Source organism: Pangasianodon hypophthalmus, chromosome 9 (assembly GCF_027358585.1).
Source record: "Pangasianodon hypophthalmus isolate fPanHyp1 chromosome 9, fPanHyp1.pri, whole genome shotgun sequence".
NCBI lineage: Eukaryota > Metazoa > Chordata > Actinopteri > Siluriformes > Pangasiidae > Pangasianodon > Pangasianodon hypophthalmus.
In genome coordinates, this window is record NC_069718.1 from 6,094,344 (window position 1) to 6,110,939 (window position 16,596).

Below are 16,596 nucleotides of genomic sequence, written 5' to 3' on the forward strand. Positions count from 1 at the left end.
GAAATGTAGTTGCATTCACTGATTTGAGCCAAACAGCCCCTAATTCTGTAAAATGCGATGCTTGATTCGGCGTGATGTGATCCCAACTGCTTTAGGAAGCCGGGGCTACAGAGTCTTTCAGGCGTCCTCATCAATAAGGTAATCAGCCCTCTCTCTGGATTTAAATGGACCATTACATCTACATCAAGCCCTGAGTAACAGCTAAAACTGCTGCAAAGGGAAACAAAGTCTGAGTTTGGGCCGAGTTTGGGCAAGTTTTCCTCCTCGTTGTCTCCTTAAAGCTGGTTTCAGACTGGACGCTTACCGCGGAGACTGTACCTTGTCACACTGTACGAGATGATCCTAATAAAATCTGGGCTTTGTTCATGGCAGATTATGCGAGGAAGATGCTTTAACAATCATCCTGCGATTAGAGAAAACTACGCTCTGCTTATGTCATCACGGACTCATGCAGAGAACAGCCTCGCACAGACAACATTCTTCAAATGTGAGCTTGAGGTAATAAGGACAGCTTTTTCTGACTGTTTGCTTGTTTCATTTATCTGTGCAGTGAGGTTGTCATCCTCTTTTTGGTTGCTTTTAAAAGGGCATCGTGGCAGTGCTCTTGCACTGAGATTTTAATCAAAAATTTCTCACACCAAGACCTCCGATCTCAACTAACGAGCAAAGAATTCTTTTTTGATGTGTGTCAGCAACACTGGGCTGGAAATCACACAGCGTAAACCATCATGCTGCTACCCTACCAGTAGTTCACAGTTTACAGCCCAGGCCCTGTCTATTTACTGTCCTATGTGTTTATTGTTCTGTACTGTGTATTTATTGCTCTATTCTGTATATTTATTGTCTTGCACTCGTCTCACACTGTTGTGTATTTGCACTTTATGTCATCTTGTGTACTGCTGTGTGTTGCACCATTGTCCTGGAGACACGACATTTCGTTCCAATGTATAAAAGCTATATAGAGGAATGACAAAAACCCACTTGACTTGACTTAACCTGGACCAGCAGTTCATTCTAGGGCATGACTTTGCTCAAGGGGAAAAAAAAACAAAAAAGTCAAACAGTCAGAACATTACTAGATAATTGTTCCTAAATGTTTAAAATGCTTAAAATGTGTGCCAGTATAAACCACTTCTGATATAAAACAGGCCTAGCTACAGCGGCTATTATCACATTCAGGAGGCAGATTTGCACTTGAATGCGCTGTTCTCATTTAAAATGGAAACACAGCTTTTACAGCATTATCCTTCTCTGCTTCTGAATTAAAATACTGCTGCTTTGTGGAATCAATGCATAGTTACTACATAAAATTACGGATACTGAATGTACTGAAAACTCAACTTGAAGCAACCTTAACATATGACACTCAAGCCTTGATCCTAAATCGTGAGTGTACGTGCCCTTTCCTCATAAAAAGAAAAACAAATCTAGACTGTGTATGCTCAGTTTTCTTGCAGATATATAAAGGAGATTTTTAAAGACGAGAGATCTGCAACCGTGGTGTACTGAGGCTTACTCTGACACCAGAACGTCAGTCATTTCACAGAGCGGTTTCTGGAAAGGAATGCCTTTAAATTTCTGCCCAAGAACCTGGTCTTTCACAAACACACAAACTAGAGGGCTTTTTTTTTTTTTTTTTTTTTTAAGGTTACCACATTTTCACTTGAAACATATCACTTATTACACCATAGTGCTATCAGAAGACTAAGTGATGACTAATTTTCTTTAATTAACAAGACAAGACTGATCACAGGTTTATATTAATCCCTTATGGTTTCTATAGCAACGTCTTACACGTGGATTTGTACGGCGGCCGTTCTACATGAATGTTTTCTGTAAGGAGATTTTCACTGAAAGAGTCTCCAGATCTTTCAAAAGAAATTAAACAAAAAAATAAATAAATAAATAAATAAAGAGTGGCTGGTGAGGGACTGTTTATATCTGCTATAACGCAAATGAGAACAGGAACTAACTTGTATATACAGACATTCCACTACATTAAACGTAGCAATAAACGTATAAAAGGTGTTCTGTGGTTGATTATTTTTCTAGAACAGCACGTCCCCAGGCCTCTGAGCGCCATGGAAGCTGAAGGCGTCGCCTATAAGACAGCAGCCGCAGCAGCAGCACTCTAACCGGATTTGAACGCTGCTCTACGGCTTGTTATAGGTTCACCGCTGTCTTTATGTAAACACCTTGCTGAAGTAAAACCCAGTGTCATTGTTTCCTTAGGAGTGTTGTTTGGATTATATTACAGCCTGGAATACACAGTTGTAAATAAATATTTATGAACAGGAGGTGGAATTTTATCCCTTTGTGTCAGGATGGTTGTTTCGTGCACAGATCGAGGGTAGCTCTGTAGCTGCTCCACTGCAGCACCACGACTCTACAAGTTCCTGAATCTCTACCTGTATCAGTCAGGAGTTTAGTGGCTTCCAGAACTTTCTCGGTGTAAACTCCGGGCTCGTAGTTGTCCATCTCGGAGGTGACGACGTGGACGACGCGGGCGGCTCGTCCTCTGATGGCGCCGGCCGTGCGGTCCAGCCCGTCCACGTCCCTCTCCTGCAGAGCGATCACACACTTATTCACGTCCTCCAGGATGTGGTTCTCTGAAACACAAGAGAATCAACAAAGCTATCAGCGTAGGAGGAACAAAACAACGTCACAACGTCTACTGTAGTGTCGGCCAGGGTATTAAATAATTCTGACTTTTTTTTTTTTTTTTTTTTTTTTTTTTTACAGACACCAAATGGAGCCTCACAAAGCCCAGTAACAAAATAACACAATGCCAATAAACAAAAACACATACATACATACATATGTACACAAGTAAACATGTAAGGAAGAAAGGAAATAATGTAAAAATAAATAAATAATCGACTAATTATTATCAGTGTGCGCAATTATCTTTTTTTTTGTAATAAAATTGGATTATACCATTTTGTTTTTTTGATATGCAAATAAAAGCGCAAAAACAAAAAAGACAAAAGAAATAAAAATAATTAGCTGACTAAAATAAAAATATTTCATATGTGACAATCATGTTGTTAAAACTTGGCATATTGTAGCGTTGATAAAATATTGACCTTCCACTCCTCGTAGCTACTTCTGTAATTTCCCCACTATTAATATCTCAAGTTTACGGTCTAGATCGAGAGAAAATCTACTGGCTAGCACCTGTGATGTTAAGAGTTTAATTGGAAATGCTAATTCTTTTCACTCGTGTTTATCAATCGTGCTAAATATTTCAGCTTGTTCAGTATCTTCACAAACCCAAAAGGCCATCAATACTAACAGCATGCTGCGCCTCGCCTGCTTATGTCTGCTCCAAAAGAGGCTAATTGAGCACTCCGTATGTGGTAAACGCATTCAGAAGAGCTTTACGGAGCTGACTAGACACAAGCGCAATCATTATTCAGAGCCCAGTGAAGAAAAATTACAAGCCAACTCCATCTACTTAATTGCTCTTAAAAGCACTTTCTCTGAGGTCCGTGATAGAGAACTAAATGTCTCTATTGTGCTCCTGTGTCATGAAACCCATTTCTACTAACAGGAGGAAGAAGAAACAAAAGGTCAGATGCAGTCAGTGGTTCAGACACCTTACATGTAGGGAGCATGTCAAGCAGGCACAATTATAACCCTGAAAAACTACACCAGCAGAGTGGAACCAGTGGAGTTATTACTCCGCATCTGCAGCCATCCTCCAGTCAAACGCAATACTTTACGCAGAAACCTCACCTTAACACACACACACACACACACACACACACATCTGCGTCGCAATAACAAGCCAATGATATTCAGTGTGTGACGTAATGTCAAACGTTTTTAAAAAAATCACATTAAAAAATGAATTCCAGATAAATTGGCTTACTACACTACAGCGCTGCTGAATTCTCAGTTCTGATTGGTCAGAAGGTGTTTTACAAAACACCAACTCTGGTATATTATTGCGCTCGTTCTAATACATCATGGTTACTATAGTAACAGCTCATTCATAGTTTTCTGTAAGGATGGTCAGGCGTCCACAAACTTTTGGCCAAAGAGTGTAAATAACGCAATCCTGAGAAACAATGACTCCTTCAGCATCAATCATTACATCATTTGAGGAAATATCTCTACTTGGACTAGATATTTCAGGATGTAAGCTTTATGAGATTTAAAGAGAATTAAAAAGACCTTCTAAATTACCTGAAAAATGAAAAAAAAAAAAAAAAAAAAAAAAAAAAAACTATAAGCAGAGTTGGTTGTAAAATCAAATGAAGAAAAAAAAAAAACTATCTAAGTTATTTACAATCAAAAGCAAAACCACTACATTTTCCTGTGGTGTCTGGATTTAAAGAGTAAAAATTACCCACTGTTCAGAACCTCAGACACTTAAATGCAATTTTTTTTGTGTCTGAACAACAGAATGAAAAAGAAAAAGCTATAAACATTTCACTACATTCATACGCACTTACCGGATACAGACAGGAAGTCATCGATAGAGGTGATGTCATCGACGGCGTCTGTGAGCACGCGCACCTGCTTCTCCCACTGCTCTTTAAACAGATCCATGTTATCTTGGGCCACCTTGCTGTTGGGTTTGGCAGCCAGGGCCAGCGCTGCATTTATCACCTAAAATGACCAATTAAGAGCAATTATTGGGCCACTAGAGTAAAAAACAAGGGTCCAAATACCACAATTTGCATAACTTAATTAGTACACACTCATATTTATTCTGCACGTGTCTTTTTGCCCTCTAAATAAAACAATAATTCATTGTTTAACATTACGGAATTAATAGCCCCGGCAATTAATAGCAAAGATGCCTGTTAGTCAGGGTCAAAGCAGGACGATGAATGGAAGTAATTAAAGCGGAGATGAAAAAGATGGCTGTGACAGAGTGGGAATGTGAAAAGGATACCTGAGGACACAGGGTCTCCAGCTGCATAGCGGCCATGCGCACCAGCTTCACGCCCTCCTCGTTGTTGGAGATGGAGCAGGCCAAGTTGGCGACCTACAACAAAGAAACACTCATTACACAAAGAGGATCAAGACTGCACAAGACCGCAAGTGTACACAGGAGGCAAGATGTAAAATCCAAGACACATGACCCGGTTTCCTGTTTTTTTTTTTATTTTTTCTCTCTCCCCTCCGAGAGAGCAGCGCGTTTTCTATAATTCACCCAGCTGAATGCATGACAGTTTCAGGAAGAGAGACTTGCAGGGATTAAATCACCGCTCTGCCACACAGCTGCTATGGTCACTGTCCAAAAAGCCAGCAGAAGGAACGCTGAGGCAAGCAGGAGCTGTTCCGGCTGGCAAGCGTTTACTACTGGAGAGTGAATTCTCTCACGTTGAAGCTAAAACACAGCCAACATGTGCTCGCTTTTTCTCAAAAAACAGTCTCTTGTATTTGTCAAGAGCAGACTGGTCAAATTTACTTCAGTCAATAGAAACCTGTGGCGTTTCTTTGAGCTGGAAGGTTTGCGCATGACAAATGGGTTCATCTTAAATATCTCAAAGAAGCTCTTTACGCAGTCATCGTGGTCTTAAGTGGCCCGTTGAACGAGACAGACACTCGTTCATTAAATCCCTTCAGCATAAATAATGCTGCCAAAAAGCACTCTCCCAAACAATGACTGTGAAATGATTGGGCTCACGGGGAAATGGGTCAAATGTCTGATAAATAAACGTGAGTGGCCAACAGAATCCTGGGACATGATCAATCTTTCAGGATGACTCAGCTAAGGAAATGCCTATGAATGGACTACATACTGTTCAAGGGAAAAAGCTTTATAACAGTACAGGTCAATATGGAGGGATATAAAAACGGTTATTGAACTATCTGAAATATACTAGTGGAGCTGGAATAAAAGTATAACGTTCGCCCATCGATAACGCAATTTCTTTTAACAAATTGTGGAAGTATAGAAACTATCGACGAAAACTAACAATTGAGCACTCTCCCAGCCAGCTCCATCACGAGGCGAGACGTACAACACTAGAACACAGCTAAAAAAAAAAAAAAATGAATAGGTGTGTGTGAGTAAGCACCAGCTGTGCACAGCGTTGCCTCCCTTCCTGCTTTTTGACCAAGAGAAATATGGACAACTTCACTCACCCATGGGACTAAGTGCAAAATCTACATGTAACAACAAATCAGAAAACAAACCCAGAAAAGCGACAGCAAACCCAGAAACATGACAGGTAATTTCAGAGAAGCTCTTTAGCTATTTACCCGAGAAAAAAAATAAAAATGAATTTAAATGAAAGAATGAACTAATTCTCAAAATTAATTACTGCTTTTCCAAATCTGCTGTCATGTTTCTGAATTTTCTGTTGCACTAATGTGTTTTGCTACTGGCCACCATAGCGTGACTGAGCTGCATTTGAAACTCCACAGAAAGCAGCGAGGCTGGATTCTGCTTTAGGGCATCACGGATAAGAAATGAATTTCAGCACAAGTACATCTAAACTTAACACAAGCGGAGGTACGGACAGTTCCTGTAAAACCCGGACACCTGTCTGATAATGAGCCTTGCAAAGCCTGGACCATATTTTGGTATTTCATGTATTTGTTATTAAAAGAGGAATATAAATTGTGAGTGCTGAGCTTTGTAATATAAATGTATAAAAATGAAGCTATTTGGCCGTTCTATCACAGGACTCCTAGAAACATGTTGGATCAGCAGGATTACTTGGAGCGGTTCTTCCTTGCTGAAAAGTAAGCAGCGACTAAGGTGATGAAAACTCCAGCGAAAAGTAGAGCGAGTGTATAGTTAGCTCAGAGAGTGTGTGTGTGTGTGTAATCTAACCTCAGTCAAACAGTACATGCCCCATCAGACACTGCAGCTGAAATGATAACAGCGAGTGCACATGTCCAAGCTAACATCACACACTTCCATGAACCACAAGGGGCCAAAGCTTCAGCTCTTACCTTCCTCCACCTGCACTCAAGCTGTACTTTGTTGCCAACTCTGTGATGGGAATTAAAAATGTGACAGGGATGTATCTAGTCACAGTGATTATTTGGAGGATCTATCAAGAAGCAGCCGGTTAAATAACCCTGTGACTGATATCGTCAGCAGTAAATACATTTTTAAAAATTATGTAGTGCATCCATCATACAAGTCCCTGTGTAAGATGTTACAATAGAAAAGATAACGTTATCACAACGAGCTGCTGTTATAGACAATTAGTCAACACCTTCAGATCTGAGAATTAGGCACTGTTGTGGCATAAAGAATATTAAACGACAGTGAAAGGCTTTTTTTAAACCAGATCATTAACAATGTGCCTGAAACGTAAATGACTACTTCCATGAGTTATACTTTGGTTAACAGAAGCAAATGTAGTGTGTTCATCAAGTGTTGAGACTCGACAGCAGAAAGCAGCCAAACTGCTCAAACTGTTTAATTTGGAGTCTTTAATAAATCTGTTAGATTGAGGTTAAAGGAACAGGTTGTAATTCTGAGCCCTTCAACCTGCCCTCACACAATCTGCTGAAACTACAACCTCAAGTGTGGCCTAATTTACAAAACACACACATTTCAAAAAAGAAAACAATAGCAGTAACCAGTATGTAATATGTGACGTAAGCCTGGTATACGCTGTAGCGCTAATGAACAGACGACACGGTAAGACCACGATCTGCACGTACTTCATGACTACAGCATCTTAATACTATACAAGTAACCTGATAGGACTCAGTATGAGGAGTTCATTGCTAGGAGCACACACTAGCTAGGTGAGGAAAAAACATCAACAGACAACGCTAAGTGAGTGAAAGTAACAGCTCTCAGCCAGTACGTTGTTCTTGATGATCAGCCGCTATAGGTCATCGACAGCGCATTCAGACAATGTGAAAACAAAAACGTACTTTACGTTACTGCCGTACAGAAGCGCTTTTCTGAAGTGAAACAAAACCTGCTCTTCTGCACTGCAACAATATTTGAGTGAAACCAAGGTTACTAAATGTAGCTAGCTCATGAGCTTTATTTAAAATCAACTAGCTAATGTTACAGAGAACAAGTCTAATAGCACATGAACACACACAGGCTTCTCATGGCCTCTAATTTAAATTAGGAAAACCTAAACAGAGCTAAACAACACCTTCAATAATGTGTCTCAACTAAAAACCATGTACTCGTCCTTAATCAGTACCACATCAAGGCATCCCTATTTAGAACCCGAAAGGGTACTTGGGTTGTTAATCGAAGTGGTGAGGTTATTTCCTTTCATGGCTGAAGAGCTGCTCCTTCCACAGCAGCTTCCTTACCTCTTCAAGCACTTAAGCAAAGTGTACTCAAATCAACGAGCAAGTGTGACATAAAATCTACATCGACACTTACAGGAATGACCACTCTGTGTTCACTGCATACGCTGGATAACAACAATGTAGAAATTTGGCACTAGCATGTTTGCTGGAGAAAAATTAGTGAACATTAAAATGCATGTGTTTAGTATGTAAAATAAATAAGTGCATGTCACTTATTTCAGGAGGTGAATGATGGCTCCATAAATGTGAGGAGAGGGCCTGGTCATCAACTACTGCCAGGCTGTAATTATTCTTATTAATAGTACACTTGTGCAGAGATGTTTTATATGTTTGTTTTGTTTGCTTTTGGTGTGCAAGTCCTGCTTAAAAGCTTGGACTCCTGCACCACAGCCATTAATCTCAACATTAATAAAAAACAAGTCATTCTTTTGACCAATGATTAGTTTATGGCGTGGATAAATCAGTAGCCTAGATGTCTGGAACTGTCTGGGCTATCAGTTAGAGGGTTGTTTTTTTTTTTTTTTTGTAGTAGTAGGTTCAACCCTTAACACTCCTTACTGAAAACGTTTTCATTTATCCATGTTTAAAAGTAACGCACTTCATGCAGACGTGATGCTGTAGCTATATCACAAGCAACTCGCTGTGGATCCCACCGCCTGCTGCACCACACACATCATCTGAGCAGCCATCTCACTGACTGCAGAACCAAATTCACTAGCCGGATTAATTAGCGTGCACGGAAGACAGACGATCTTTTCAGAATCAGGAACACGCAGGGTTAGCAACAGTGATGAAACCGAGGAAAATAAAAGTGCAGTGGAAATCCGTCATACAGCTCTCCTGCTCACTACATGCGGTTAAACACGTTGAGAGAAAGTACAGACGCAAGCCAGAACACATGTTTACTTGCCATGTGAGGAGAGAACTCCACAGCTCATAGCTGAAACGCTGGCCAATGACTTGGTGACATTTTGTCGGCGGAACAAACATGACATGCTTCAGTCATCAACTTGGAGAGGGCTTCGGCTACAGACTTGCCCTACAACAAACACAACAACCCCTATACGCAGAAACCCAGCAACAATAATAATAATAATAATTATAATAATGGCTAAAAGTGAATATCGTAATTCTGGTTTTGAACACGTACTCCAAAATGAACAAAATCAGGAACTGCCCAAACACTGATAGCTAGACATTTATCCATTATAGTCGCAATATTACCCTAAATAGCTTGTCACACATTACATTAGGTTCATTAAATTTTTTAGGCTAGTCCGTGTAGTTTCCCGGCAACTGAGTATCACGCGGGAGCTTTTCCTTGCCTGCTGGGCTCACTAATAAAGTCATGATTTATCCACTTCTGAAATATAAAGGTCTATATTTGTGCATGCATATAGATGTGCAGGAATGGATGGCAGGTTTTTGTGTATCGATGCATGCACGTAGGGAGAGTTTTCAAAAAATTTCAGAAGCAGACTTTTGCACAGTGGTGATATATAAAGGTCTTTGGTACGCTGAAAGAAAGATGGAAAAAGAAAAAAAAAGTGCCTGGCTCTCGGCTCTCACTACTGGAAGGTAGTTTCTGAAGGGAAGGTACTCGAAGGCATCATTCAGAATCACAATAAGAGCAAAATCAACACTATCACGCTGTTCAATTTGTTTTTTTCCTTCCCAGAGCCTCGTCTGACCGCTGCATCTCGTACAAAGAACATTTACAGCTGCATTCCTGAGTACAACCGCTATCTAACTGACAATGGGACTGAGTCACTTTCAACTGTCCTTGCAGAATCTTTTGTCTCTTTTGTGCGAGAAAACAAAAGACGGAAAATTCCTTCCTTGTTTTAGCCACGGATATTTCTCTGTACTGCAAAAACTGAGCGTGCTCGCTCGAGCAGTGAGCGAATCCATGCTTAAAAGCGCAGCAGAAAGCCCACGGTGCGTACTTAATAAATCAGCTTTCTGCTTGCATTTAGAACTGCTGATCAAATTAAAAGCATAATACACAAATAAGTAGGAATGTAACCTGTGAAGCAGTGGGTATAATACAAGCGTTGAGCAGCACTGCTGTTTTTCAGTGATGTGTTATAGAATGAGTTGGCTAGCAAAACAAAATGTCTCCCTGTGCAGGGCTCACAGCATACTGCGCACGCAGTGTTTATTTTTCATCCCTGCTGCAGGAAACTGCTCTAATACTACAAATGATAAAAAGGAAAAAAAAATGTTAAGAGACAGAAAAGCTCAACACTGGAAAGATGAATATATTTCATGTTCCCACAGGTTTAAAACTGGAACTTTATGCAAAAAATATATTAAAAAAAAATAAATAAAACTATTTTCTCCAAGTTCCCCATCAGGACTAATAATAAACAATCAGTTACAAACAGTGAGTGCAGAGTAAGCAGCCAAAAAAAAACAGCTTTCTGACTCAGGATCTATAGGTGTGTGAGGAAACATGCATAACATTAATGTGCCACAATATGACATGCACAAGTAGGCATGAGAAAACTGAGCTCATCAGTGACGACAGAATTCAGGAACATAGCGCTGTCATGACAAAGGAGTTTACCTTCTGATAAACCAAATTTTATAGTTTACAAAAAAAAAATAAAAAATAAAAAATTGTCAGGCTGTCTATAAAAACAACAGCAGCCCATGGTTTCACCACAAAAACTCAATCTTCAGTCACTGACATGTAGTCCTGAAATATATTTGAGAACTCTACATTGACATCTGCAATGCTGAACACAATTAATGTTCCTGACACACAATGTACACCAATCAGATGCTGCATATTTCAGCTGGCCAGGCTTTGTAGTGTGAAGACAGCCAGTTCTCTGCACATTTGCTGGGATCAAAACTTTCCTCTGTGCTGATTCTAATTAGATCTTTTAGTGTTACTCCTTACAGCTTCCACAATTTCAGGAAAAAGAAAAGACAAAAAAATATATAAAAATTAAAAAGTGGTTCTAGAAAGCGCACATTAACTATCTCGCACTCTGTATTGAGACGTCTGTATCCCCGTCAACAAGAGCAGACGAGTAACGCGCATCTTGAATTTTTTTCAGCAAGCTCGTCCCTGACATCCTCAGCGATCTGGGCTATCATTTCTGCACATCTGACGTCGTTGTCATACGTAAGGTTGATATCCACATGAAGTAGAATAAACTTGGTAAAAGGGATCTCTTCTTTAGCTATTGAGTATGCAGTGCTGAACTTCATTTTTAATTGGCGGCAAGCTTATGAGTTTGTAAGGCTTATAATTGTGTGGGGATTATTAGGTTGTGACCTGTTAATGAATATATTCCTGCAGTGTAAACGACGCTGGGAAATGCCGTGCTTCAATAATGACTCTCGTTTGAAGTGTGAATTTCCACACACAAGAAGCGTAGGTCCTGCCAATTCCATGGAAAAGCTTCTAGCCATTCGTTTCTGAACCTGTACTGTTTCCCTGTAATGGAAAGTTTCTGTTTCTTACAAAAAGCAACCGCAACAACAACTTGCTCTTTTTCGATACTGCTCTGTTCTGCCTCATTTGACGTCATACTTTGAAAGTAAGATTTGACACTTTTCATTTCATTCGAGCCGACTAAAACTCTGCTATCATCGCACACAACTTTTCATGTGTGCACGGTTGACTGAAGGCATGAAAAGCAGTGTGAACCGTAATTGCTTTTACGTAACGTATGTTGCTTTGTAACGTAATGTAAGTGCAGATGCTTTTGGGAGGTGTAGTTTTTCTTCCACCTGATTGTATTTATACAACCATTCATGAGCTTCGATCGGGTCATTCGCACCAGTGCACCTAAATATCTTTTCACAGATAACCGCAACAACTACAACAAGTACCACATTAACAAACGCAATGCCTGTAACAACCACCAACACATCAACTACAATGCAGCAAACCAACAAATGCAACAACAGCCACCATGAGAAACACAACAATAACAATAATGGCCAACCCTGAATCTCTCATCAGTTTTTTAAAACAGATCCAAAATGAAAAAAAAAACAACATGAATTGTCCAACGGCAATATTATAGTGTATTTAGAGTTGTCCTCTTTGTAAAATATAAAGCGTTGTATGTTACAGCGTTACGATCTTCTACTGCTTCGGCCCCTTGGACAGCATTTTGTACAAAATCTCTACTAATAAAAAAGAGGCAGGCTGAAGAAGCCATCACACAGATGGAAGGGCTTGCTTGTCTCGTTCACATCGGCTCTGATTTCTTGTTTGTGGTCACACAATAAGAAACTCAATGTCCTGGTGTTGAGACAATGAACAATTCCCTCGAGACACCACTTAACCTTGGCTACAGGGTAGATTTTGCTCCTCCGGCTGGGGCTTAAAAATTGGATTCCTGGTCGTGACTATCCATACAAATGTGGTGATTTGTGCAGTTGGCGCACTGCAGGCCTGCACAATTCGCTACAGTGCCACCATAAAACCACACGCTTCTTAGCTCAGGGACTGCATCGCACAGAGAAAACACACTACGACACAGACATAAAGGTCATGGTTCACATGCAGATCAAGTGGCTATGATGGGAAATTAACACAGGTTATTATGGCAAGAGCACTCGTGATGGAGCTTAGATGTCATTTTGATTAATTTTATTTCATCTCGGCATTAATTATGTGTAATTATCTGCACTAGAGGAATGTTTTCATTCAATGACCTCAGCTTAAGAGTCATGGTCACGTGCTCGAAATCAACTGCAATTCAAGTCGCCTAATCAAAGGCAATCCAACTGCATGATTTGTTTAGCTAAGACCCATTCAGGCTAAACCAAAACCTCTCTTTGTCTCAATAACAGTTTCAGTGACGACCAGATGCAGCCCTGCAGGCCAATAAACTGAAGCCCCAGGCTGGACTGAAGAAGCCCCTGCATGCCCAAATTAAAAGACACCATTTATTACATTGGCAAAAATCCTATTCTGATGAAAATGAATGACTCTGTTACAATAAAACATCATTACAATGTACCTAAGCTAACACATACCTAAGCTAACAAAAACTAAAATACTGATGGAAAAAAACCTATCAGAATTTTTAACTAGAAAAGAAAAGTTAATCTGAGTCATAATGCTAGCTAACATGACCTGATAGCAACCAACTACATGTCGTGGCCTTAGAAAAAGTAAGTTTGTGAGAAAACCTGTTTGGAAGACGTGGTTCTGGTCTGGAACGCTTGTTTGTTTGGATACACGTCCTATCAATCATTTTATAGACACTCTACTCTACGGGCCTCAAAAGATCCAGAGCATCGTGAACATGGGCAGGAAATGTTCAAATGACTTAATCATGGGGAAAAAAAAAAAAAAAGATACAGCAAGACTAATATTACCTAAAGCTCTTTTAAACAGTTTCTTGTCAAATAAAAAAGAAAAAAAAATAAACCTAAAGGACTCAATGTGCACCGAACAGCCTCACATTAACTTAAGAGTCAAAAGCAGATTAATAGGAGAAAAAGTAGAATGACTCATAAACCCAGTAATAAAAACTTATAGCTTTTGAATCTCGTAAAGGAAATTTTTCACGTTAGTCGTTTAATTAAGGTAATAATTATAGCAGACTGCAATTAGGACACATTTTTTAATCCAGGCTCATTTCTGTTCTGCACTTAAAAGAAACGATTCTCTCTGAAACAGCATGCTTCCAAGAGACAGATCCTTCAAGCCCTTTTTTCCCTGTTTAAAAAAGAAAAAGCCCTGCTCCATAAATAGATGACGAACAGGTGTCGGAGACAAAGTGATTTCTCATTTCAGTTCCTCCACGGAGCAGGAAGACGACGCAGGCTTTTGAGCCTGACTGCGACTGTTTAAATCACGGCCCAGATTATTTAAAGTGCATCTAGAGGTTTGAGCGTGCCTTGGTGAAGGAGACTGTTCCTACCTCGATCAGCTTGTTAGCGTGCTCGCGGAAAACCTGGGCGTAGTCCTTCACCTCCTTCTCATTTCCGTTTTTGGCGGCTTCGATGAGGACCAGCAGGGGAACGTTGGTCTCCAAAAACGAGTCAGACACGTGGTCCATCACAGCCTTCCTCAGCTGAAAATGAACACACACACACACACACACACACACACACACACACACACACACACACACACACAGTTGTAAGATATTACAAATATGCAAACATATGCAAACAAAGACATAATGCAGTCACAAAAACAAGTAAGCTCAAAAAAATTATATCACCACATGATCAAAATATGTAAGGAATTAAACACTTAAACATTGGGGGAGTGCTTTTATAGGAAAATAATCAAGGTTGTGTACTTATGGTTAATACCCCAAAGTTGATCATTTTCCTATTAATAGTTGTTTCCTGTGATTTGCTGCTATAAAAAATGAATCAACACCTTCTGACCAATCAGAATTGAGAATTCAACAGCGCTGTGGTTTGAACATGTGACTTGATTGAGGGACGAAAGGATAAAGTGTCAAAGTGTTAAACAAACCTGTCGGCGCAGGTCTCGGGTCTTCTTCGTCATCCGGTCGATGGCCGTGTTCAGAGCGTCACTCCTCTCCTTGCGTCCAGCCTGAGAGAGAAGACAGAAATGGGAAAAGCATTAGTGAGCATCAGCTCCTTCTTTTATACTCGTTGTCATATTGGCAAGCAGCAGACAGGTGAGACAATCCGCTGGCCAAGACTAAGGCATTACAATCTGATAAATGGATCATACTGAAGATTATATTGTCTAAAGGTCTACTCAGGCAGCATGGCTGAGTAGACATGGAGTCATGGAGCATGAATAGAAATGGAAAAAAGGTAACACACATCAAATAAACATTTTGGATTCGTTTCATTGCGCTAGACATCAGATTAGACTTAACTTCCAATCAGCAGCCTGATCAACACTAGCTTCCCAAAAATACTGCAGCGCTCACACACAACCCTTTTGACACGTACACAACAACAGTATCTTTATTTTCCCCTTCATCTATCTATCCTAGTTATATACACATTAACACTGTCACTCAGAGAAAGGATTTATATTCAAGCATCACAACGGTCTGAAATAGGCACTATGAATATAGTATGGATGATGACACAATGCATTGGGATGCAAAAATGCGACGATGTGCATCAAGGACATGTGCAATTCACATCGTGGAATTCAGCATTCTATTAATTATGCATGTAACGCAGTTGCTCTGAACACCAGACGTCCCAATCTGCATAACCCATTCAGTTAAAATATACAGAGCGCGCGCTGGTTACATGATCGCATTCTTTTGTGGAGAACCTGCGAGATCTGCACTTGTTAAGTGCGACAGTCCGACAGCTCCGGACTGTAACGACCAACACTCGTTATACACTATACGCTTTCAAAGGCCACGGAAACCGGGCACTTTAGCCGACTCTGGGGCTCTATTTCTGCTATGGAGCTAATTATGTTTAAGTTGATCATTTTCAAAGTCCCCAGATCAGACACCCTGTACTTTGTTCATTCAATTAAAATTTCTGGAAGAATTTATTTATATTTTTAAAATATGGTGAACCTGTAGTACATTCTGTTTATAGTATTAAACCTCTGCTGGTAGCATTTTTTTTTATTTATTTAGTTTAAACAAACAAAAATGTACACTGTTTTGCATTGTTTATGGTTCAGAAATAAAAAAGGAGCATTTGCAGTCATAGTTTTTCTTCATTCAAAATTTGTTCTAAATATTCTGAGAATGGAATTGAATTGAAATTGTGAAGCTTATCTCATGAATCGAATCGTAACCAGAGTGTATTGTTACATCCCTAATAGTATGGGAATGGGGGACAGATTTCAATTCAAGAAAAACACGTTTGACTAGAGCTTGAACTCCGACCCATTCCACTAGGCCTCCTCAACCCAGAGTTCAGCATATGATGTCATGTCAACATGGCTGCTCACAGCATCAACAGTAAGTACCATGATTTAAAAAAAAAATATTTATTTTAGTATTACTGTAGAGCAATCAACAGACACATTATTTTCTTTATAATGTTGACCATACAGCACGCTGTTGTACCAAAGTAAATACGTCATAAACTCAGTGCTAGCTGGCTAATAAAATACATGTTTCATGGAGATGTCAATGTTTTCTCTCACTTTGCAGCTTGAAAAATATGTAATTGAGTTTATAATTGCTTCCAAGTTTATATTTCCCACTTTACATGATTTGATTGTAGTTGGTATGGGAAATGGACTTTTATGCATTAGAAAAAGAATTCAGTAAAAAACTGAACAGATAAAGTAATAGAATAGAAATACATCTTTTACATGTTTTAATTTTTTTATTTAATTTGCCAATTTCCCATCTAAATGATCAATGTCCTAATGACACACAG

The 16,596-nt window shown here is 39.6% G+C and overlaps 1 protein-coding gene across 1 annotated transcript in view; it reads right to left on the reverse strand.

Moving 5' to 3' along the window:
• Nucleotides 1-16,596, reverse strand: part of ctnna1 (catenin (cadherin-associated protein), alpha 1) — a 128,103-nt gene that overhangs the window by 36,546 nt on the left and 74,961 nt on the right. Inside the window, exons 8-12 of the mRNA XM_053237137.1 lie at nucleotides 14,732-14,812; nucleotides 14,163-14,315; nucleotides 4,907-4,999; nucleotides 4,461-4,617; nucleotides 2,409-2,609 (exon numbers count right to left, since the gene is read on the reverse strand). Of these exons, the coding sequence (XP_053093112.1) occupies nucleotides 2,409-2,609; nucleotides 4,461-4,617; nucleotides 4,907-4,999; nucleotides 14,163-14,315; nucleotides 14,732-14,812 (685 nt within the window). The remainder of the gene's footprint in view (nucleotides 1-2,408; nucleotides 2,610-4,460; nucleotides 4,618-4,906; nucleotides 5,000-14,162; nucleotides 14,316-14,731; nucleotides 14,813-16,596) is intronic.